This window comes from Diplotaxodon limnothrissa, linkage group LG6 (assembly GCF_057381915.1).
Source record: "Diplotaxodon limnothrissa isolate DT_005_m linkage group LG6, D_limnothrissa_male_GT1.1, whole genome shotgun sequence".
Lineage (NCBI taxonomy): Eukaryota > Metazoa > Chordata > Actinopteri > Cichliformes > Cichlidae > Diplotaxodon > Diplotaxodon limnothrissa.
In genome coordinates this window covers 11,521,678-11,546,333 of record NC_140601.1, presented here as the reverse complement: position 1 = coordinate 11,546,333, position 24,656 = coordinate 11,521,678, and the positions used below count along the sequence as shown (strand labels likewise).

Sequence of the window (24,656 nt, the reverse complement as noted above, 5' to 3'; positions counted from 1 at the left end):
GCGAAATCTATTTCGACTACCCAACTTTTATTGTTGGGGACACAGAGAGTAATCATTCTAGTCGTACTTGGGGTGCAGGAGGTAACCGTGTGTCGTTTCTTTCTAAATGGATCGGGCGTGGGCAAAACTGGAGAGGAAGTGGTGGGCAAGACCCTAGGGGCTACATTTGTCAGATTGGGACTGTCAGAAGGGGGCGAAGCTTTTGAACTTGAAGGTGTCAGAAGTGTCGGGGGCCCTTCACAGATCAGGATTATGCCAATGGGAATGAGACCCAGGGCCAGGAAGCAAACAAAGACGCAACATCTTTGCCTGCCTGTCATTTCAGGGGGAAAGGGCCAAGACATGTTTACTTAGCTTGGATGTCTTCTAATAGAGGATGATGGGGCAGAGAAAGGTGGTCCAGTTCCCCCCACCTCGCCAAGGGCGTGTTCTAGGAGTTAAAGAGCAACAAAAAGTATCAGTGACACAACTTTAAATGAGCTTTCAGCGGTTAAAACTATTGCAATGTAAAATGTAAATCTTAAAAACTCAAGCCAATATAAAAGCAAAGTCATAAAAGATGTTAAAAATAGAAAAATAAAAATGTTTAGTTCAGTATGAAGAACACCCCCTTTTGTAACCAGCCGGCTTGTAGGTTGAGTTTTGGCTCCCTCAAGTGGTTGGTGATGCTGTTGCAGCTCCTTCTGACAGGTCCTTCTGCACCTCTCTCAAGGTTCTTCCTGGTTCGGTGGCAGCAGCGCACTGTGTGTAATGAAACCAGGTGTCACCTTTCCCTTCGAGCCTGACAGCGTGGGAGGTCCGCTCTGTTATGCGGTAAGGGCCTGTCCAGCGAGGCTCAGCCCACTTTCTCTTTGTGACTTTCAGGAGGACGTAGTCCATTCCAGGTGTAGCCGCCTCTTTCAGCTCTTGCTGGTTTCTTTCAGCGACCTGTGAGGAATACTGGGCAACAAAACTGCGGAGCATGTTATAATATGTCCTCGGATCGAGGTCTGAATCAGCTTCATCCGACATTAACAGGCGAGAGGAGGGGCCAGGAAAAGGCCTGCCATGCTCCAACTCAAATGGAGTGTAACCAGAGGTTTGATTTACTGAGCATCTTATGGACATTAATGCAAGAGGCAATGCCTTAACCCAATCTAATTTGGTCTGTGCACAGATTTTAGCCAATTTAGTTTTTAGAGTTTGATTCATCCTTTCCACTTTCCCCTGGGATTGGGGGTGGTAAACTGAGCCAAACTTATGTTTCAAACCTAATGCGGCTTCAACCCTCTGCAGATCGTGGTTCCTGAAATGTGAACCATTGTCCGACCTTATGACCTCGGGAAACCCATGCTGTGGTATATAATGATTAATCAGACACTTCACCACAGTTCTACTGTTTTCACTTGCTGTCGGCCAGGCTTCTGGCCAACCTGAAAATGCATCCACAGCCACCAGCAGGTACCTGTAACTACCTACTCTGTCCACCATGTCTGTGTAATCAATGATTATTTCTTTCCCTGGGCAAAGTGGGATGGGGAAGTACCCTGCTATTGGCTTGAAGGCGGGCTTGATTCCAAATTGGTTGCACTCCTTACAGGTTTTAACCATGTATTTTGTCATGTCTTTTAGATAAGGGTGCCACCAGGCGGCTAAGTTCCTCATCATTTGTGCAGGTCCCACATGTCCCACTCCATGTGCCTCTTCCATTGCTGTCTGTCTGACCCCTGGCGGTAGAATGGGCCTTCCATCTGGGCCACGCCAAACATCTGTGTTTGTGGCCCCTCTTGTTACCCATAATGATTTTTCCTGGGGGCTGGCTTTGTCCTGTAACTCTCTGATTGTGGCTAGGCCTAGTTGTATGGGTGGTCTTTCTGGAGGGGGTGTGGCTTCTGGGTCCATTACCATAATCAGGGAGGGTAAGTAACCAGCTGTCTGCTTAGCTACTAAGTCGGCCTGTTTGTTACCTAATGCCACTAAGTCCAATCCGGCACTGTGTCCTTTGCATTTTACCACTGCCACCTTAACAGGTAACAACAGTGCTTCCGCTAATTCCCTCATTTCTATCTCATGTTTAATAGGCTTTCCGCTGGCTGTCAAAAAACCAGCTCTTAGCCACTGCTTGAGCTCCACATGCACTGCTCCCACAGCATAAGCTGAATCACTGTATATATTCACTTTCTGTCCCTTTCCCATCCTTAAGGCTTCAATCACCGCTCTCAGTTCAGCTCTCTGTGCAGACTGTTGTCCTGTCAACTGCTCTGCTTTCACTGTTTTCCATCTCATGTCTGTCTGTTCCACTATTGCCCATGCAGCCTTCAACATTCCACTTTCAGTTCTGAAACAACATCCATCTGTGAACCAATCTTTTTCTGCATCCATTAGAGGTTCTGCCTGCAAATCTGGCCTGATTTTCTCCTGTACCTGCACAACCTCTTCACACATATGTGGTTCCCCTGATCCCATGTGATCAGCCATGTTTATGCCTTCATGTGAGTAGGTGATGTGTGGTGCTTCCAAAATGGTACTGAGGCGTCTCTGCCTGAGTGAAGTGAGTGTGAAGGCCTGTGAGGAGACGTAGGCCACCACACTGTGTGATGTCAAAATTTTTAGTGGGTGGTTCATCACTATGTGTGCTGTTTTCTGAATGATTTTTGCAAGTCCAGAAACGTGTTGTGTGCACGGTGGGTGGCGTTTTTCAGTGTTGTCAAGCATTACGCTTACATATGTCAACACTTTTCTCTCTCCCCCTTTTTTCTGGAACAGGATACCATTGATATGGGTTCCAGTTCCAGAAACATCAAGATGAAAAGGCAAAGCATAATCTGGCACAGCAAGGTCAGAGGCGACAGAAAGCTGTTGTTTTAACTTTATAAACGCCTGTTCTGTTTCTGTAGTCCATGAGAGGGGAGCAGAGAGGTTTCTCATGCCTTGTTCATTTACCAAAGCGCGCAAAGGGGAAGTAAGGCCAACATAGTCTGGGACATAGGTCCTGCTGTAACCAGTCAGGCCCAAAAATGACAACATGTCTTTTACAGTTAGAGGTTTTGGATGGTGCAAAATGGAGTTCCTGTGTTCTGGGGACAAGGAAATACCGGACTGTGAGACCATGCGGCCTAGAAAAGAAACCTGTTTTCTTGCAATCTGTAGTTTGTTTTTGCTCACTTTAAAACCTGTGTTGGCCAGGTGGTGAAGTACCACTCTGGTGGCCTCCAAACAGATGTCAGCCGTGGGGGCAGACAGCAAAAGGTCATCCACATATTGTATTAACATACAGTCAGATGGTAGTGGGCTGGTTTGTAAAAGTTCTTTCAAACACTGATTAAACAGTCCTGGGGAGAGGGCAAATCCCTGTGGTAAGCGAGTGTAACGCCATTGTCGGCCTCTAAATGTAAATGAGAAAATGTCACGCAGTGACTCACGAAGTGGGAGGCAGAAAAAGGCATTAGCCAAGTCAATGCAGGTGAACCAGGCATGAGATGGTGGGAGGTTGGTCAAGGCAACATAAGGATTAGGCACAGGCAAAGTAGGAGTGCCAAGTAAGGCATTAATCCTTCTCAAATCATGTGCCATTCTGAACTTCCCCGTGCCTTTTTTCTCAACGGGTAGGATGGGCGTGTTCCACTTAGAGCAGGAGGGCTCCAAGACACCGGTAGTGACCAAACCAGAAATTGTTTCTGCAATCCCAGCCTCAGCCTCCGGTCTGTGTGGGTACTGAGGCTGCCACAAAGGGGTAGCAGATGACAGTTGAAAAGAGACTGGCTCCACATCAACTAAACCTACATCTGTGGGTCCAAGGGACCACAAACAATCTGGAAGAGAGTCGAGTAAAGGCGCAGCATCACAGTGGTCTGTGTGTTCTCTTCCATGTGACCCGCTGACCACTCCATGTTGCAGTGTTGAGGAATTAAAGCAATCATTTAAAATTTGGTATGTCTTGGTAGATGGAGAAAACAAAACCTGTGGGAGTTTTGTAGGTGTCCAGTCAGTGGCCGCAAGGGAACGTTTAACCATTCCACCCAGCTCCTTAGCCTGGTGTCCAGGGTGTAAGGCCAGTGACACATGGGGAGCTGCCTCATCAGACATCATGTACCACTGTAATTGATCTGTTGTAAAAGTAACCGCTGCTGCCACTCCCTCCGGTGCCGCAAAAATGCACGACATGTTCAGAGACCAAGCCCGCCCCTCACACTGCTCTTGGAACATGTGCTGGTACCAGGTGGTGTCATACCTGTCATAAAACAGTGTAACATGAGGTGGGTCAGGGGGAGGGACATAAGGATGTAGGAGTGAGAGCCACGGCCGCCATTGCTGAAAAGCAGTCCAAACTCCTGGTTCAGCAGGTGTTTCAACTTCCAATAATGCCCAGTAGATGTCAGCAGAGTCCGCCAAACAGGAGGAGGGTTGCAGCAGAAACTGACCACCTCCCTCTGGCCCATCAGAGCAGGGAAGTACAACCCCAGTAGGGAGAGTCACAGTTAGGCCTTGTGAAGAGCAGAGTATTGTGGCTCCTAATTTAATCAACAAGTCTCTTCCCAGTAAATTCACAGGCGCCTGTTTTGAACAAACATAGCTGTGTAACAAGGTCTGATCTCCAACCGTTGTGGGGAGGGGCACGGTGTAAGGCAGAGTTTTAGGTTCCCCAGATATGCCCACCACTGTAATCACTCTGTCAGTAAGTCTTTCACGAGCAACATCCTTAATGGTGGAGTACGTAGCTCCAGTGTCCACTAAAAAGCTGCTTCTTCTTCTATCTACAGTTATGGACAGCATAGGGTCCGCCGTTGTCCCTTCACCGTCCTGGGCAGTCTGTGGGGTGTCCTATAGCTGGGGACCACCCTCGTAGTACTCCCACCCCATCACAGGCATCTGTGGGGCCGGGGGCACTTCAACTAAAGCACCACGAGGTCCACCTCTGTGGCCAGGATGCTGATAGGGCCCACCACGGGCTCCCCTGCCTCTTCCAGCAGCCGGGTTCAAAGGGCACGCTTTAGCCCAGTGTCCAGGTTGTCCACACCGGAAACAAACATACATCTGGCCTCCCCTACCACCTCCCATCTGACCCCTTCCCCTGAAACCACCTCTGTTTCCTCCAAATGGGGAACCTCTCTGCCCATAAGGGGCCGGGGAGTGATAAGCACCATACTGGGGGGGCTGTGGATCAGTTGGCCATGGGTTCGGATACAAATCAGGGGCAACTGGACCAGGAGGGGGAGCCGCAGCGGCCACAAGCTGCTTTTTAGGCTTGTCACCTTTTCCACCCAGGTCGTTTTTAGCTTTCTGCAGCTGAACCTTCAACAGTTGCAACTGTAAATCTTCGACGCTCTCCGCTTTATCATCAGACTTAATCTGCACTTTGTTAAGATTAAAAATCAAATGTTTCTTCCAGATTGCAAAGTCACAGTCCTGCAAATCAGGATTATCCTCCATTTTCTGGCTTACTGACTCCGGAATGCCCCTCAGCACCGCCCTTCTAAACCACATGCTCTGTGAACAAGTCCTACTGGGGTGATGACCTGTATGGTTCACCCAGTCTTCAACAGCCTGATTTAGATAATTGGTGGGATTTTGCTTTCCCTCCCATTTAAATTTCTGTAAGGTGCCTTGATTTTTGGGTGGGAATTGTTTGCGCAGGGCCGGTCCAATAAACCTCAAGGCCTGCATTAGTGGCACCTCGTTCTCATGCATGGTAGTACCCGCATTTTGTTCCAGGTCCGCTGCCTGAGATCGGGATGTGCACCTAGTTATAATAGCTCTAAAATCTCCCAGTGCGAGGTCCTGTCCAGCTGTGTATTTATCCAAACCAGCCAACCAGGCATTCCCTCCCTCCGTTATGTCAGGGAGTTTGTCCACTAGGGCCTGGACATCTCCGAATGAATAAGGTTGATACACTGGTCTACGTTGCGCTTTAGTCTGGACCAGGGGAAACATGCCTGGAGGCTGAGGCACAGGGCCCTTAGATCTAGTCTGATATCCTAAACTGGGAGGGGTAGAGGGGGGTGTATAGTTAAGGTCACTGAGTTCATCATCAGTATCCTCAGTTTCTTCCCCGCCTGGTGGGGTAGCAGTGTCAGCAAAAACGTGGGCTAAACTCATCTGTGTTTCCGGATCCTGACGGCCCACCAAAGACATGGTAACTGTGACATTTGGTGAAGTGCCAGGCTCAGTTTTTGCAGTAGCGGTCAGATCTCCCTTAACAGCGACAGGAGTGCTGGCAAAGGGGTTGGACCGGGAAAGAGGGGCTGACGCAACACGATTATTCACCTGAACCACTGACCTATGTTCATTTAAGCAGCTGCGTAATGCTGCTTCTTGATCAGTTAATTGTTGTTCAGTGGGTTCCTGTCTGTTCATTCGAACCGCAAATGGTGCGCTCGCAAATGGGTCAGTTAGGCCCTCAGATCCGGTTCCAAAACAATGGGACATAGAAGAGGGGGCTCTACTACTAGCTGAGGATGTCGCCGACAGAGAGGAGCTTCCTGGGCAAAAATGCTTGGTATCTATGGGAGTTGGAGCTACGGGCGGTTCTTCTCCAATAGTCATTATTCCACCAGAGATATTAAGTACCGGATATATGCCTGCTGAGGGAGGAGTTGAGGCAGAATAGGGAGGTGGCTGAGACCTATTTTTCTTCATGTGTGGTTTTGCAGTTTCCCATAAACACACCCAGTGATTAAATTTAGCTTTGCGGCCTGCGTGCTTATCTGCTTCCTTTCTGTGTCTCACCCTGCTCATCACACCTGCACCTGCTGCTGCTGAGTTGGCTTCTTCCTCTTTCTCTTTTGCCTGCATAGCCTTATTCTGCCAAATTATTCCCCAGTTACCACTACTCCCCACGTCCTTTCCCTTTTCTTTCATTAACCTTTCAGCTGTTTTCCTCAATGACTCTTTCTGCTTTTTTGCTTCTTTAGGCTGGTGTGTGGAGTTGATGACTGTCTCAACACATGTTAATTGTTCTCCCAATGTGCTAAGAATAACACCGGGACCCCAACCATCATCATTAGTTTCTCGATCTAATTCTCCATCCATTTTACTGTCAATGGAGGAGTGTTCTTTTATTGATTTTAAAGGAGAATTTGGGCCAGCTGGGTTTCTGCCTCTGTTAGGCACTAACAGCTGGGGCGCTGCTTTAAAGGTGAGTCAGCACTGAAATATCCCTTCAGGTGTTACCAAGCTTCTACCAAACCGGAGTCTGGCGGGTAACCTTGCCTAGAGCTTCCTGATAGGGGTGCTAGTTGGTTGTCACCTTGTTCACACGTCTCATTCACACTTCATACATTACCTGCAGTCACTCATTACCCTCCTTATGTATGTAATAAATGTGTAAAAAAAAAATTCTATGTGTGGTGTATTATTTTAACCAAAAGAGGAACCTAGTTCCTTTAATTGTGTAATCTGTGAACAACGGAGAACCAAACTGTCCTGCCCAGTGTTCCACAGCAAGCATTCAGCGTGTATTTATGTGTGTCCAATATCAAACAGAACATCAAAACATTTAAAACACTAAAATCATCGGGGTTTTAAGAAGAGATCCATTTTCTCCTATTGATCAAAGGGACCCCTCCTTTGGACTCCAACCAGTACTTCTCCTTTTTAAGTTTTAGAGGATCTTTTCTAATAAAGTCCTCTGGGCCTTCCTAACCCTTCTGTAGTTTAGAGAATATTACTAAAAAATATTCTCAAGGCCTTTAACCTTTTAATTTGTTTAGAAAGGCGTTACTAATAAACCCTTTCAAGGTCCCAGACCTGCACTGAGGTATGTATCCGACACCGGAGAGCAACCCGTCGGCTGCAACCGTGGTCAGACCTCAGTTCACTCTTATCTTTATTCACTTATTCACTTATTTCTTATTCACTTATCTCTTATTCACTTGTCTGATTCTCAACAAGCCTTAAGTAAGCCAGACAATTTTGGTTATGAATTACTAGGAGTTTGGACACTAAGTATTTTTATAATGTTCAATATAGCAGAAATAAAAGGTCTGCTTACCTTGTTTTTGTGTGCACACAGCTTTTGTCCAAACTCCGTTCACTCAGACCACGGCCGATGTCCTCCCATCCGTTCCAGTTGACCTGGAGCGGATCCTGTTCGTGACGCCAATTGAAGGATACAAAAAAAACAACAACAGCAATAGAATAATATTAAACACAAAGTGAACTCGTCTTCCTTCATTAAATAGGTTCTTTTAGATGTTAAGGAGGAATTGACTTAACCAGGCTGGCGGAGAATGAAGACAACCGGACACCTGCGGCAGATGGGGAATCAGTGAACTTTTATTGAGACAGAGACAACCTCTCAACACAGCTCACATCAGGAGATTCCTAATATTTGCTGTGAGGATGGGTATATATTCTCTAACACTTACAGGAGGGGGTTGTGAGGAAAGTGCTGCATTAGCAGAAAAACAACTCCATAAAAGGAAATCGGCCTTGGGTGTTCTAGTCTCTTCGCTTGCAGATATCTTGCACCTGCAGGATGAGGCGATCGCTTCTTATCGCTCTCAAGGCCAAAGTCGTGAGCACATTTTTATTACACAGTTGCACAGTAACTTTAAAGCTGAACAATATTTAAAGCTGAATAATGTTTGATCAGATTATATTTTCTTCACCTTTCACCTTACTGATGGAACAACACGGTTACAGAGATTAATGCAGGAGGCTAACATGACTTAGCTAGCGCACAAATGTTACTAGCATTACCCACAGATAACGTGAAACAACTCCCTTATTCGCTCACATCAAACACCATATAAACAAGAATTACACTCCAAACATGTTAAATAAGTATCAACTTTACATAAATGTATGTAGTTCTCGTATATTGCTCTCACCTGAAACACAGCAAAACAATTCAGTGTTACTGGCGGCTTCCATTGTAATAACTGGCCTGCGTTACTTTTGTGAAGGATTATTTTGCCAGTTACCCATTTGGCTGAGCCGCCACTGCCACCTACTGGCGAAACTAAATATCGCCCTAACTTCACATCAGGTGGGAGCAAATGAGCTTTTCGCTCTGTGTTATGATGCAAACTATTGTCACAATAAAGATGATGGGGGGTGGGCACGAACACATAAGGAACACATCTGAGACTTGTTCTTAATGCTCAAAATACTCAGGGTGCCACATATGCACATACTTTAGCAGTGCCAAGCTAAATTGGCACTTCCCTTTGTTGGACTAATCACAGTTGGCCATAATACTAAACTATATTTAACCTAAATATATGGGTCCTGTGATTTGAGTATGCAGGTTAACTGCTTAATACAGTGACTCCACTATATAAAGACTTCATTGTGAGTATGCATAGTATATATTAGTATATATGTGTAAGGAAGAGGACTCCCTTACTATATTTAGGGCCCGAGCACCGAGAGTGCGAAGGCCCTATTGTATCTGCTCCGTTTCTTCTTATTATTATTCAGGCAAAACAAGGGCCTTTTTGAGGGCCTAAACATGCTCAAAAACTCATGAAATTTTGCACACATGCCAGGTCTCGTGAAAAATTTTGTATTTTAATGGTTTTACATATGAGCACTGGGAAATGGCTCTAGAGCGCCACCTATTCTTTGTTAAATGCAGCCCTACAACCACATCGTTTGAGGTACATGTATGAAATTTGGCACACATGTGTATCATGCCAAGACAAACAAAAAAGTCTGTGGGCCCATTGATGCAAACCCAACAGGAAGTCCGCAATTTAGAAGTGAAGGTGACATTTTTGCTCTAATTTTGCCATTTCCATGCCTCGAACGTTTTCGAACTCCTCCTTGGAATTTGGTCGTATAAGCTTCATGTTTGGTCAGTGTCAACTACATACCTGGGCCATGTTAAATTGCGGAGCTTTTCAGTTTTCGTGATACGGTGTGGTGGTGGCGCCACGGCGAATTTCGATGACTCGCCATGAAAATCTTATTGCCTCTCATTCCCTCATACATTGTCCGATCTGGACCAAAGAGCACACATATGATAAGGCTCCACCCCTGAACATATTTCAACTGCCATATTTGACATCAAGGACAGCGCCACCTAGTAGGAACTAGGTGGCGCTTTTACACTTTGGGGTACAGTATTGTGATGGGTGACATCTGCAGCCTCAAATTTCTCCAGGAAAGCCTTATGGAGTTGGTCTTGGGTTACAGTGAAAACTGTGACTTTTCGCGAAAGGGTGTGAACCCTGCAGCATGGCGAACTTTGATGTCTTGCCATGAAGAAACAAATTAGTATAACTCAATGAAATCCAGTCTGATCAGTACCAGACTTTACAGGCATGGTGTCAGACCCGCCCTGAATAGATTGATGTGCCCATTGTCAGGAATACGCAGAACGCCACCTAGTGGCAACAGGAAATGTCATGTCTTTCATTTTGTCGTACTGATTTTCACAGGTTCATCGTGGCCACCTCAAAAGCGGTGAATATCACCATCAGTTGCTCATGATGCTTCAGTGCGAAAATTGTGACTTTAAACTGAACGGCGCACCCTGGTGGCAACGCGGTTCACCGTGAACAATGAAGTGGCGTTTGAGGGGCTTGGAAAGTTTAAAAAGTCTTGAAATTTGGCGCACACCTCCAATGGGACGAAGGCTTTCTTGTTATGTGATCACCTTCCTTGAATAGCGCAAAATGGCTCCACAGCGCCCCCTACAAACTTTCAAATCATCAGCCCCTGCTCTGTGTTTTATGTATGAGTCTGAAATCTGGGAAGGTTATAGGAGGGATCAAGATGTACAAAAAAAGTCTCTTGGAGCAAAATCCCAAATCCAACAGGAAGTCAGCCATTTTAAAATGAATGTGTAATTTTGGCGACATTTTCCCCTCTTTTCAGGCACCGTTCTTTGACGAACTCCTCCAAGGGATTTCATCAGATTGATGCAATTTCCTGTGTGTGGAATCTAAAGACCTTTGTGATGTTAAATTGCGAAGCTTTTTACATTCAGGGAAACGGGGTGGTCATGGCGGCATGTGGAGTTTCAATCACTCGCCAAAAAGCAGTAATCTGCTGTCACTCGAAAACACAATGTCCAATCTCTCCCAAAGGTCGTAGGCATGATTAGACTCGAGCTCGGATATGTTTGTTATGCCATTTGTACATAATGGTTAGAGCGCCACCTAGTGGGACGACTATAATCCTGGTTGAATAAGATGAAATGTTAGCTGGTGGTTAAATGCATGAAATCCATCAATGTCACATCAGATCGGACATGCTGGTATTAGGTTTTGGGCGTGGCTCGACACGCCAGGGTGCGAGGGCCCTCATAACGCTGCTTGCAGCTTTAATTATATTATATTATCTGTATAGCACTTTAGAGCACACCTTTCACTTTATTAAAAGCACCTTATCAAGCACTTTATTTAGCACTGAACTTTAAGCATGGATTTGCACACAAGAAGTTTAAATATTTATTGACTATTTATTGGGAATTTTAAAATCAGTTGGTAGCCTTGTTTCACATCCTGCACAGCTGCTCCTCATCAAGGAATGTGGTGGTTGTCTGTCAGGAGAAAAGAATGGTGATTGAGATTTTGATTAAGGTTTACCAGTAAGGAAAACTAATGCAAATGTGTGTGTGATTACACACAATTTATGAAAGTAACTATGATTACATGTCTAGTGTATACAGGAATATATATGTCATAATAAAATCAACAAACCTCAACATGTAAAAACACTTTGAGTCATATGTTCAAATACCTTTGGTCCATTTAATAAGAAGGTGTCACATGTTAGGGAGCTGAAACTCCTAAACCCTTTATCCAATTTGAATGTGGATACCTGCACATGACAGCTGAGACCATACACATTTTGTCCATATTCATTATGTGTTTATGTGTGTATGTAAACTGTATTGAAATTTTGGATTTACAAAGTATGACAATTGCAAATACAGATGTCAGTATGACAGTACACAGCCAACTAACCTGTAACAATGTAGCCAAAACAGAACATGTGATCACAATCACTTTCTAGAAAACAAAACTGGTCTTTTTGCATGCTAACTTAAAGAGAATATAAAGAAACAGTGCAGAATATTATGGGAAACATAACCTGCACTAACCAAATGTCCATGATCTCAGCAGCAGTTTGTGCTGCTGAGATCATGTGCTGTGATAATAGCAACCTACGCTGGGCAGACCACAAACTGCTGAAGAGTAGAACAAGCTAGATGGATCCTTAATAATGCTGATGTTTTCAAAATGGCCACCATTGTTATTATTGTTATTATTATGATTATGATCATTTATAATATCATCATCATTATTATTATTATTATTTTAACATGCCTTGTAATAATGTTTGTATAAACATTTTGACATGAGTTAGGACTGAATGTTTCATTATATCACATCACTCCATTAGGTGGGAGCCACACAGCACATAAATATATAAATATATATATAGGGGAATAATATTAACACTTTATTGAGAACTGAAAGTTACCTGAACATCTAAAATATTCAAGGGTAAGACAACTAAACCATATTGCACTTCCTGCAGAGAACAAAAGAACCACAGAGGAAGGACGTTCATGTCTAGTTTCAAAGGTGCTTTGTGTGCCAAACCACTGAACATAAAACAGTCATGCGAGCCCTTCTGTTTTTCAAGCGATTTTGAGATGTGAGTAAATCGCGTCTACTTTTATATTTATTGTCAACGTTATGCTTCCACGCTGGTCTCCAACCAACATGTTGCTGACAGGTTTTCGATATGTGTTCCTCTGTTTCATCTTCTACATTTCAGGTATGAGTAATTATTTATACATCCTTGTAAAAAGATACCTAAAAATAATTTACTTATTTACATTCTAAGGATAGAAAAAAACGACAGGTGATAAGACAATAAATCCGTTTGCTAATAAAAGTTTGTGTTAAAGGTGTTAATGGAGGAGAAACCAGGATCTGTGCTTTCAAAGGTTCATCAGTGGATCTGCACTGCTCACATCAACATCTGACTTCAAACAGAAAATGGTTCACTATACACTGGGATGGTTACAAGTATGTTCAGAGTGAGCTCTCTGTGGATGGACAACGTGTAACATACAACATGTCTGAAGAGAAAAACCCAACTTTAACCATCAATGATCTAAGAGAGAGTGATGCAAACGCTTACTGCTGTATGAAGACTGCAGAGAATCCAGGACGCTGTTGGTTCAACAGAATTACTCTCCAAGTTGTTGCAGGTACAGTGACTTTTACTTATTACTTACTTTCCAAATGACATCCTTGTATAAGTTGTTCTCCATCATCCTCTCAGAGCTGCAGGTAAAGGTGATTCCTGCCACAGAGGGACAGACAGTAACACTGATGTGCAGCAGCAGCTGTCCTCTGACTGAAAAGCCTGCAGCCTACATCTGGTACAAGAACAGAGAGTTTCTCTATGAGGACTGGTCTCCCTGGTACCAAGAGCTGCTCAGCAGTGAGGAAGTCACATACTCCTGTGCTGTCAAAGGCTACGAGCATCTCAGAGCCCCTCAAGTCTCTGTGGGTGAGTCATGACTGTTGTTGCTACAGACTCTCCAGCTAAACCCTGTGAAAATGACCTCAGTACAAATATTTAACATATTTAACATTTTTATTCAGATTCCATCACACAGACATGCTTCAGTCTCACTTATGCTTATGGAAACATGTGTTCTTATAAACAGACATCAGTGGATGAGCCGTGCACCATCACATACCCCAGAGGTGAAGTTTATGTCATATTCATTTAACTAAATAATATATGATTAAATAAGTTGTGTGATTATATCAAATATAGTGACAAGAAGTTTGTTTATCCTTTCTCAACAGAGGTTTATGTTCAAAGAATTTCTTCCACTTCAGAGTTTGTCACACTGACCTGCAGCACCAGCTGTAATCTGACTGACCATCAAGCTGTCTACATGTGGTATCACAACAAAAGAAACTATCATGAGAATCAACATTTTTCAACTCATAACTCTTCAACAGACACATTCTCTTGTGCAGTTAAAGACCACAAACGTCTTCAATCTAAGGAAGCTTGTAAGTGTTAAATATATTTTGCCAACTAATAATGAAATACAAAAAAATCAAACAACTTTAAATCTTCCATTTATATTTCAGGTGTTCAGGATAAAAACTGCTGGAGAGTGAATTATGTCAGCAGGAGAATCTGTGCTCTGGAAGGATCTTCAGTCAACATCACAAGTGAATACTCACATCCTGATAACATGAAGCCAGAGTTCAAATGTTGGAGTAAAAAATGGAGAAAAGATAAAGTGGAAGTTGAAGAGCTGATTGAGGCTGCAGGTCATGTGGAGTATCAGGACAACATGAAGAACCAACACATCCTGACCATCAACAACCTGAAGAAGAATGACTCAGGAGGATACACATTCAGATTCAACAAAGATCATGAAGGATGGACACAGTCTGATCTGCCTGGAGTCTTTTTGATTGTCACAGGTAAATTTAAACTCCTCACTCAGCAGACTTTACTCATTAATGTCTGAACAGGAGCAGAGGTGGAAGAAATATTCAGTTTGGGTGAAATTGGCAACGTCACACTACAAATCATCATTACAAGGAAAAGGCCTGTATTTAAAACTGAATTCATACGTTTTCAGAAAAATTGCATTTAATATTGTAGAAAATAGTACTTATTATGCAGGAGAAATGCCTTTTACTTTCTATAAGATGTATTCACATGCCTGTTGCAATTTTCACTTTGGGTGTTTATGGTTCAGGTTTGATCAACCTGGATACTGTTATTTTGTTTGATCTACAGCTGTCATGTACAGCTGTGCAGCAGCCAAGGCAGGACCCAAACACAGGACTCAGAAACAATATAGGGGAATAAACCAAAGGAAGCAAACTTTATTTGCTGAATACGACTCGATCTAATACTGACTAACAGGATTGGGAAGGGGTCGGCAACCTGCGGCTCCGGAGCCGCATGCGGTTCTTTAGTCCTTTTAGTGCGGCTCTGCGTGGTTTGGGAAAATAAATTATTTTTTTAAGTAATTAGCTGAAGTGTATTTCATTAATGTTAGTTCTTTTTTTTAACTTGTAGTTCTAAATTGGAAGATTATTGTGATATTGAAATATAAATATAAAATTATATTCTATTATTTTTTGATTGCTCAAAATAAGCGTCACACTCGCGGGTGCCGCTCAGGTGCGACCGCCTCCCCTGCAGCGGCGCTGCAGACCACGCCCCGCCACACACATTAACCAGGTAAAATACATATTTAGGCTGAATTTTGTAAATATCTATTTTTCATCTTTTAGCAGCATAGTGCTTTTTTTCAAATTATTTTTTTAAAAGTCAGGTCAAGGCTCCAAAAGCCCAAAGGAGATATAAGGGTGGCGGCTGACAACAGTTTTTGTTTACTGGATCATTTTAGTTCAGTTGGGTGTCTTTCCTTTTGTTATATTTCCTTAAGAGTTCAAAATGTGTTAATTACATAAATAAAAAAGTAATTTTCTCTGTAGCACTTCATAGATTTAAGCAACACAGCTTAGTTGTTTACACAAAGCATACAGGTAAAATAACAATATATTCAGTGTTATCTTCATTTTAGACGTCAAAAAGTATTTGCAGCTCCCAGTGTTTTTGTTTGCGTGGAAATCATGTCCAAATGGCTCTTTGGGTGTTAAAGGTTCCTGACCCCTATGATGGGGGAAGCAAAACTGAACACAATGAACACAGGATGAGGGGCTGTCAAAATGAAACAGGAATTATGATAAACACAGGCTTGACATGGGGACCAGAGGGAAATAGTAATGGGGACATGACTGACTGTGGAAACAGAAGGGAAACACTTGGAACAACACATTGTCTGGATAATTGAACATGCTTTTTTAATTTATTTATTTTTTGTCAACATAAAGGTCTCATTTCAAAATATTTTCATATTTTAGTTTAATAGAAAAACATTTAAAGTCACATAAAAAAACAGTAGTGGAATACAAATATAAGTTTGCACAGAAAAAAAATAACACTCACCCTAAATTTTTGCTTTTAGAGCTGAGAGTGAAGATGAGTCCTTCTGCAGTGGTGACAGAGAGTTACACTGACCTGCAGTACCAGCTGTCCTCAGACTGACAACACAAACTACATTTGGTACTTGAACAGTCGACCTCTGACCCCGAGAGAGAACCAGAACAAACATCTGATCCTAGACCCAGTCAGCAGGGAGGATGCAGGAAGCTACTCCTGTGCTGTGAAAACCCACAAAGATATCAGCTCTGCTCCAAAGACTCTCACTGTCCAAAGTATCACAGGAACATGGACACCAGCAGCTGCAGGAGTTTCTGCTGCTCTGCTGGTTTTAATACCTTTCATTGTCTGCTGGTGTGTTAGGTGAGCAAAAGTGTGATCTCATTCAGATCAATAGTATTCATCTGATATTGTTTTAGTTGTGTATATATACACATGTGTGTGTGTGTGTGTGTGTGTGTGTGTGTGTGTGTATATATATATACATATATATATTTGCTCTTTTTTTACAAATCAGAAAAAAGAGGATTTCAAACCAGCCTTCAAGAAGTGCAACACTGGGCAACAAACAGCAGGTACAAAACAAGACACAAACAATGCTGCTGAAATTGGAAAAAAAAAAACCCCATTGTCAACCTTATTTTTTGTTCACATAACTCTATTCTATTTTACTTTTTTATTTATAATCATTATCATAATTAGCAATAATTATCATTTAATCAGGTATTTTAAGTATATATACATTTATTGTGGGCATGAATGTCAAAGCAATTTGGGGTTTTTAATGATTGATTTCAACTGTTGTTTTTCAAGCGTGGTATTATTGCAGGAATAAAGTGTTTTAATTAAGTTTATAAAACACCTAAGTGCATTTATTTTAGACTTTAGATTTTACAAACAGCTTCAAATAGATACATATCTCCCAATAATATTTGTTCAAATGTCCTTTAGCGGGTTGCAGCTTAGCCAGACATTTTTAGTAAAGATCAACAACAGTCTGGCATATTTCTGGTTGTATATTTGACTACTTATCTTTATATAAGTGGAATTCATCTTCATTTGTTGGATTCCTGTCGTGTTCCTGGCTTTTAAGCATACTCCACAAATTTCCAATAGGGTTGAGGCTGGGGCTTTGAAAAGGCTATAAAGCTTAATGTAAGGCTGCTTTATTTATAGCTCAATTTTTGTCTCATTTGACGACAAAATTGTTCTCCAAAAAAAAAAAATGGCGTTTAGATATGGGAAGCTACAATTTTCGGTTAAGCTTAAAGGGGTTAATTTTGAGGCAGGAGCTCTTTCTTGTCAGTATCCTCTGAGTCCATTACAGTGTAAAACATGTTTTCACTGTGGACAGTGTTCCAGCAGTTTCCAGGTTATGGCTGGCTTGATTTTTGGTGGTTTCTGGGTTATTCCTGAACATCCTAACTAATTTCCTCTCATCTGAGGGTGACAGTTTAGGTCTTCCTCGAGGCCTAGGCAAAGTGGTCACACATGAAAAAAATATACTTACACTTATATACAGCTGTTTGAAACGATGGTCTTGCTATCTGCAGTTGTTTAGAATTGGCTTCTGACACTTTTGTTTGATTGTTTTTATTTTTTATTTATTTTTTTCATTTTTAAAAATGGATGCTCTACAACTAGTCAACCCTGGAAAAAACAGCAGTTGAAAGCAGTCATCAAGAGCCTAACTTTACTGTGAAGTTCATCCCCGTTATGAATATATATAAACACAGCTTAAATGTACACTTTATTTATCTGAATTCAATCATTTTAATTTCAGATTCATTTTATCAATGTATTTCTTTTTTCTTATTGCATTTTAATGAGCGACACAATCTACTTATCTATTTGTTTGTTCTACTTTACTTACTTATAATTGTTATAGCAAAGGAATTTCACAGATTTTATACTTTATATTTTGTCACCTCACAAACCTGCTGGTCAGAGTATCACCTGCAAATAAAGTAAAAATATTTAAATGAGGAGAAAAATGACCTATAACACAGTATGTTGTTTGTCTTCCTCCTCAGGTGAACCCTGATCCAATATATGAAAACATCCCAACTCATTATTGCAGAGTGCACCTACCTATGACCCACACAACTGATCTCTACTGCAATATTGACCCACTGCCTGCTCACTAAAGTAACTTTGTTACCATAGTGATTTAAAGGGCCCTTTTCTCTGATAGCTTCCACAACACAGCAGCGACACCACATTTGGTGGATCTGCCAGTGGTTTTCATACTCTGGAACATAAATTACAACAGAAATTGTTCTTGAACTTTTCCGTTATAAAATGTATGCTATTGAAACATATGTCACAACTGAAAGATGACGATCACAACAATTTGTGTTTGAGAACAGCTGAGTGACATTTTCTCAACATTTCTTTTATGCACCATATCCCAAAACCACGTGAAGTCACTTTTACATCCCTCATAGCTTTCCAAAGAAATTGTAATGACATTTACGGCAATAAATGTGGTTACTGTTTGAATTTGTCCTTGTGGTTTCATATGTGTTCTGACTGAGAAACACTGTCCTCTGAATACTGACAGACACTCTTCACTAAAAATCTAATCTTTACAAAACTAGTCATGTTATGATTAGCAAATAAGAGAACCACGTGACAAAATGTACGAGACAAGGAAGCAAAAGTGTCCAGTGCACAAACATAGAGCAAGACAGGGGGAGGCAACAGATGGAAACACAGGTGGGGGGAGATGACTAAAGCTACTCATACTGAAACCCACATGCCCTACATTACAGAGAGCTCATTTCTAAAACAGAGATAAAGAGAAAGCAAAGAGTCTAAACAGCAACTTAAACTTTAAAATGTGAAGTAAGAATTCAAGACTGCAACAAAGAGTCAAACAACAGGAACCATAAGAAATAAAGAAGGAAGTGATTTTGCTGCTGTTCAACTGTGTTTAGTTTGTAGTGGAAACTGCTGAAAACAACAGAGGAAGCAGAACTTTCTGCTGAAAAGAGTTGTAAAAGCTAAACTGCTTGCATTTGAAAGGGTACAGTGAAGATTATCGAGAAAGCTGAGCACATGCAAGCGGGCGAACACGTGTGGGATTCGAACTTTCGCCCCCAGGTCTCAAGGCGGCTGCTTATCCCACTGAGCCAAACCAGTTCTGATGCCAACCAAAGATATAATGACAAAAACAATTATCACTGATAAAAGGTGAAAAAGCTCAAAATTCTGCTGAAAAGAGCAGAAGAAACAGAAAATTGAGCTGAAAAGAGCGGAAGAGATTGAGATTTGTACTGAAAAGAAGTAAAAATTCTGCTGAAAAGAGGTGTAGCTGTGGCTACAATGTAGCTTGCCATCACCAGTGTGTGAACGTGTGTGTGAATGGGTGGATGACTGGTTGTGTAAAGCGCTTTGGGGTCCTTAGGGACTAGTAAAGCGCTATACACATATAAATACAGGCCATTTTAGCAGAAAGAGCAGAACAGTTGAAAATTTGAATGGTGAAAATCTGCTGAAAACTGAGGGAGTAGTTAACCAGCAATGGTCGGAGCAACTAGAATAAGGTAGAAGAATAAAGCTTATCTGACTACAATCAGATAAAGTCTAAATGTTGGTACAAAGAATCAGAATTCCACTTTTAAAGTCAAGAGAAATGCTGTGGGGGAAGCTGAACAGCTGACTGAGTTTGCAGATCATGTGGAGTATGATGATAGCAGGTTTAATATAAATTTATAAAAACTGTCTTGTCTACTCAGATGATTTCTCATCTTATGTATAAAAACAACTCGGCTCAATCAGCAGAGCAGGATCATTTCTACAAAATTTGCAGCTTTATAGACTTAGTTTAGTTTAAATAATTAAAGTCAATGTGTCCTATAGAGTAAAACATTTATAAGAATTGCATTAATATATATCCAGTGTGATGTTGAATACCTGCAGCAATACATCAGTTCTACACTATGTCTCTTTGTATCTGAAGAAATGATAGATAAATGAGGAAGTGATTGTGTTAAAGCTGAACGCAGTTTGTCTGCAGAAATACTCTGAATTTAACATTTCCTCTTAGATGGATGTTGATTGATTAATGCTTCTGATATTTTATCAAGTTAGATATGAGCAGTGGTAGTAATCAGGCCTTGAAAATATTCATATAGCCAACTTTTTCTGATTAGAAGTAAAAATCTGCAGCAGCCATGTTGTTGCCAGAAACTGGATGTTTGTTTATGGGTTTCATTCTGTGTCTCTCAGGTAGGAATAATTTGTTTCTCTTCATGACAAGTAAGTAATGATGTGTCAGGAATGTAGATGAAAGATGTAAAAAGTTCATTTCAGAAAACAGGAGATTCCCAGTTAACAGGATTTTTACTTGTTCTAGTGTTCTGAATTCTCCAGCGTATAAAAGCACCAGATTGTGATCCTTCTCACTGAAAAAAAGGCCACATTGGGTTTACTTAATTCAATAGTGGACATTGGTTGCACACAACTGTTTTGCTTTGGCAGAAACTTAAACAACTGAGTTAAATCAACACAACTTACTCATATTCAATAAACCTGTGCATTTTGTGTTGATAAAACGTGATTGAAACATGTTTAGATGAAGTAAGGTGAGCTTTTGGAATATTTTAATCCTTCGCAATGTTGTCATTTTATTTCAACACTATTCAATAACATTTACCCCAATACTACTTGGTCACTTAAATACTACATGCTGTCTTCATATTACATAATGTTCAACAAAGTCTAGAGTCTGGTTAGCATAAAAATGAAATGGATCTACAACTTCCTCCTATCTTTATCCATGGTTGCAGAGGGGCTGGGGCATAACCCTGAAGTGATAGGTTACAGGAGGCAGGGTACACCCTGGACAGCTCACCAGTCTATCACATAGAGACAAACAACAATTTTCACTTACATTCATGGGTAATTTAGATTCACCAATTAACCTAACTCTTTTGACTTTTAACTGTGGGAGGAAACTAGAATACCTAGAGAGAAACCACTGCAAGCCAGATTGGGGATTTAAACCCAGGACCTTTTTACTGTGAGGCAACAGCACTAACCCCCATGCTACAAAGCCAGGCTTAACAAAAGTAGGAAAGCTATGATTTCAAGGCTTGATGCAGAATTTTTCGTATGTTTTTGTCCTTGACAGGTTAAACCACAATAAATAGAATAAATAGCGATAGCATACACGTGGTGTGTGTGTGTGTGTATCTGCCTCTTATAACTCCAGTGATTTTCCTGCAGTTTGAAATCTTTTGCAATCTTGTGAATTTCATGAGTCCAGCAACTAACCACTCTTACTAGATTGTGTCACGTCATCTGAACAAGTTGTTGAATTTCGTACAGATCCTACATGATTTAGTTACGTTCAAGATAGAAACATGAAATTTTTGTGTTCAAATTACAAGTTAGACTTTTTTAATGTAACAACCACCCAATTTACTTTTTTCGGTATACCAAAAAAGTAGAGGTGGCTGCTCGATTTGACTGAGATGGATGCCTTCCTGAAACCACGATCCAAAGCGCACAAGACTGAAATCCCTTGCGGTGTCGCAAGATTCAACATCGCTATATTACTGACTTAGTTCACTCGAACATGATATGAACAATTTAATCTACCCTCTCTACATGTCATGTAGTTTCTACACTATATAGTTACACTTAACTTTAAAGCATAAGGCAATTGTGTTAAATACACGCAAGATGCTTACATAAATCCAAGAGATGACCAATCCCCTTTTTTTCAGTGTAACATGCTGTCATCACAGATTAGCACAGAAAAGAAAGTTAGCATAAATGTTCACCATGTTTTCTAATCACATGTTGTGTTAAAGGTGTTCAGGGAAAACAAAACAGCATCTGTGCCTTGAAAGGTTCATCAGTGAATCTGCCCTGCTCACATCAACATCCCACTGCAAGAAATAGCTGGTACACTGGACACTTGACTGTCTCCAAGATTGAACTCTCCACAGATGAAACACATGTAAAGTACAGCATGTCAGCAGAGAGTAATTTCACTCTAACAATCAATAATCTGACAGAGAGAGATGGAAATTTTTACTGCTGCATTAAAACTGCTCACAGATCAAAGTGTCAACAAAGTGGAATTCATCTCCTAGTTACAGGTACAGTTCTTTTTACAAATGCATCATAAATGAATGAGTTTATGGATGATCAGTGTATTCATGTTGGTCATGTGACCTCTCAGAGCTGCAGGTAAAGGTGATTCCTGCCACAGAGGGACAGACAGTAACACCGATGTGCAGCAGCAGCTGTCCTCTGACTGAAAAGCCTGCAGCCTACATCTGGTACAAGAACAGAGAGTTTCTCTATGAGGACTGGTCTCCCTGGTACCAAGAGCTGCTCAGCAGTGAGGAAGCAGTCACATACTCCTGTGCTGTCAAAGGCTACGAGCATCTCAGAGCCCCTCAAGTCTCTGTGGGTGAGTCATGATGGACACCTCCTCATCATGTTATGAGATGTTAAACACAAACACTTTACTCTTCAGACTCTAATGAATTTACTGAAAGTTGTTGGTTTTTCTCAGGTTCCATCACAGAGACCTGCTTCAGTGTGACCTATGCTAAAGGGAGAATGTGTTCTTCTCAGCAGACATCAGTGGACGAGTCCTGCTCCATCACATATCCCAGAGGTGAAGTTCTGGACAAACTGCACTTTGAAACTTCATTTTTATTTCTTAATTTATTTGACATGACAGAGATGAACTGGTGGAAAATGTGTTCATCATCTCCCAACAAACTCCCAGAAAGCCTCAGATCAGCTGAAACACTCAGTTTATTTAAATCCAGGTTGAAGACTCACCTGTTCTCAGCTGCATTTGAATAAAGCACCAAATCCACACTTTAAGCTTAAATTTCAAAACTTACATTTAACTACTGATTTTATCTACTGCTCTGATTTAATCTGTTTTGATTTTATATACTGTTTTGTTTGTTTGTTTGTTTGTTTGTTAATTAGTTAGTTAGTTTATTTGCTTGTTTTAATCAATTTTAAATCATGCTTTTTATTTGTTCTTGTTTCTAATGTCTCTGTAAAGCACTTTGAATCACCTTGTTGTTGAATTGTGCTATACAAATAAACTTGCCTTGCCTTGCCTAGTCTGAGTGTTTTTCAGAGCTGAGAGTGAAGATGAGTCCTTCTGCAGTGGTGACAGAGGGTCAGAGAGTCACACTGACCTGCAGCACCAGCTGTCCTCTGACTGACAACACAAACTACATTTGGTACTTGAACAGTCGACCTCTGACCCCGAGAGAGAACCAGAACAAACATCTGATCCTAGACCCAGTCAGCAGGGAGGATGCAGGAAGCTACTCCTGTGCTGTGAAAACCAACAAAGATATCAGCTCTGCTCCAAAGACTCTCACTGTCCAAAGTATCACAGGAACATGGACACCAGCAGCTGCAGGAGTTTCTGCAGCTCTGCTGGTTTTAATACTTCTCACTGTCTGCTGGTGGATCAGGTGAACGTTACTGTGTTATCTCTAAGACCAGTTATGTTTAAAGTGTGATGTGAAATGTTTTACCCATTCACTGATTTGTTTCTTTTATGCAACCGAAAAAAGAAGACTTCCAGTCAGTCTCCAAGAGGAGAAATGTCAGAATCAGTGCAGCAGGTACGAAATAAGATTCAAATAATTCTGCTGTGTTAGAAAAACATCCCCTCATCTTTCCTTTTTTCCTCACACGATCATTTATTCTGGAAAAAAGCTTAAACTTATTATATGTCTGCCTTTTTCTGAGTAACCAACTGTAGCATTCTTTTCAGTGTCCCTACCTACACCCGATGTTCATGTTCATCATTGTATCAAATAAGTCAGATATACATCAGCAATCCTTACCACACATTACATTAATATCATCTTCAACTAGATTTGTAATTGATTGGACGTTGAACAGTCGTGATGTTTACCACTGACAGGAAAAATAATTTTTGAGTTCATTGCCATTTTTGTCCCGTCTGTTTCTCATTGTTATATCATGACCTCTGACCTTAATTGACACAATTGAGACCTGAAGTTCTTTAGAGGTTGTTTTTTGGGGGGGTTAGGTCTCTTAACTTGTTTCAGTTTGTCAGACAGGTTCTATTTGAGAATCTCAGTGACAGTGCAGTACAGTGACAATGTAACAAACAACAAACAACCAGCTATGAGTTATTGATGCAGTTTGATATAAATTTATAAGAACTGTCTCGTCTCCTCAGATGAACGTTGACTCCATGTATGAAAACATCTCAGCTCAGTCAGCAGAGCTGGATGATCATCACTACAGCAGACTGGACTTCAGTGAGAACCACACAGCTGACCTCTACTCCACCATTGAGCCACTGTATGCTCAATAAAGAAACGTTTGTTACCATGATGATTTCAACTCCAGTGATATTACTTTACCATCACAGCAGAGAAACTGCAGCATCTGGATCTGTCTGTGGGTTACACTTTCTTCACTGGAATATAAAATAAAGGTAGAAATAAGTAGAAATTGAAATCAATTGAAATTGAAAAGCTCAAGTAGAAATTCTCAAGCTTTTGAATTAAAACATATTTGGTAATGATGTACGTCTGTCACAAAAACCTGCAAAAAATGACGCAACCGTTTAAAAATTCTGCTATGTCCAAAAGCCCACGAGTGTGCATTTACTGATCACCCACTTAAAGGGTGCTATTTTTGATAACTTTGTTAGACATTGTATTACTTTGTGTGCTTTGGGT

The 24,656-nt window shown here is 41.3% G+C and overlaps 4 protein-coding genes across 4 annotated transcripts; 2 read left to right on the top strand and 2 right to left on the bottom strand.

Moving 5' to 3' along the window:
• Positions 1-651: 651 nt before the first annotated feature.
• On the bottom strand, positions 652-4,752 carry LOC146630174 (uncharacterized). Its single transcript, XM_085356545.1, has 4 exons — positions 3,402-4,752; positions 2,923-3,056; positions 2,404-2,544; positions 652-927 (listed from the first exon to the last, which is right to left on the bottom strand). The coding sequence occupies exons 1-4, from the start codon at positions 4,750-4,752 to the stop codon at positions 652-654; spliced, it is 1,902 nt and encodes a 633-aa protein (XP_085212671.1).
• Positions 4,753-4,800: 48 nt separating this feature from the next.
• LOC146630173 (uncharacterized) lies at positions 4,801-7,497 on the bottom strand. The gene has a single exon (XM_085356789.1). It carries the CDS (start codon positions 7,006-7,008, stop codon positions 4,801-4,803), a length of 2,208 nt encoding a protein of 735 aa, XP_085212915.1. The 5' UTR covers positions 7,009-7,497.
• A 5,165-nt stretch (positions 7,498-12,662) lies between these two features.
• Positions 12,663-24,286, top strand: LOC146630171 (uncharacterized). Its single transcript, XM_085356544.1, has 9 exons — positions 12,663-12,717; positions 12,851-13,156; positions 13,231-13,461; positions 13,557-13,661; positions 13,767-13,979; positions 14,061-14,402; positions 23,063-23,405; positions 23,501-23,561; positions 24,149-24,286. The coding sequence occupies exons 1-9, from the start codon at positions 12,663-12,665 to the stop codon at positions 24,284-24,286; spliced, it is 1,794 nt and encodes a 597-aa protein (XP_085212670.1).
• Positions 21,746-23,051, top strand: LOC146630172 (uncharacterized; the record flags this gene model as incomplete). Its single annotated transcript, XM_085355362.1, has 4 exons — positions 21,746-22,052; positions 22,136-22,369; positions 22,475-22,579; positions 23,047-23,051. Coding segments are annotated over 4 exons (651 nt in total), but the record flags the coding sequence as incomplete, so codon positions are not given.
• Positions 24,287-24,656: the final 370 nt, after the last annotated feature.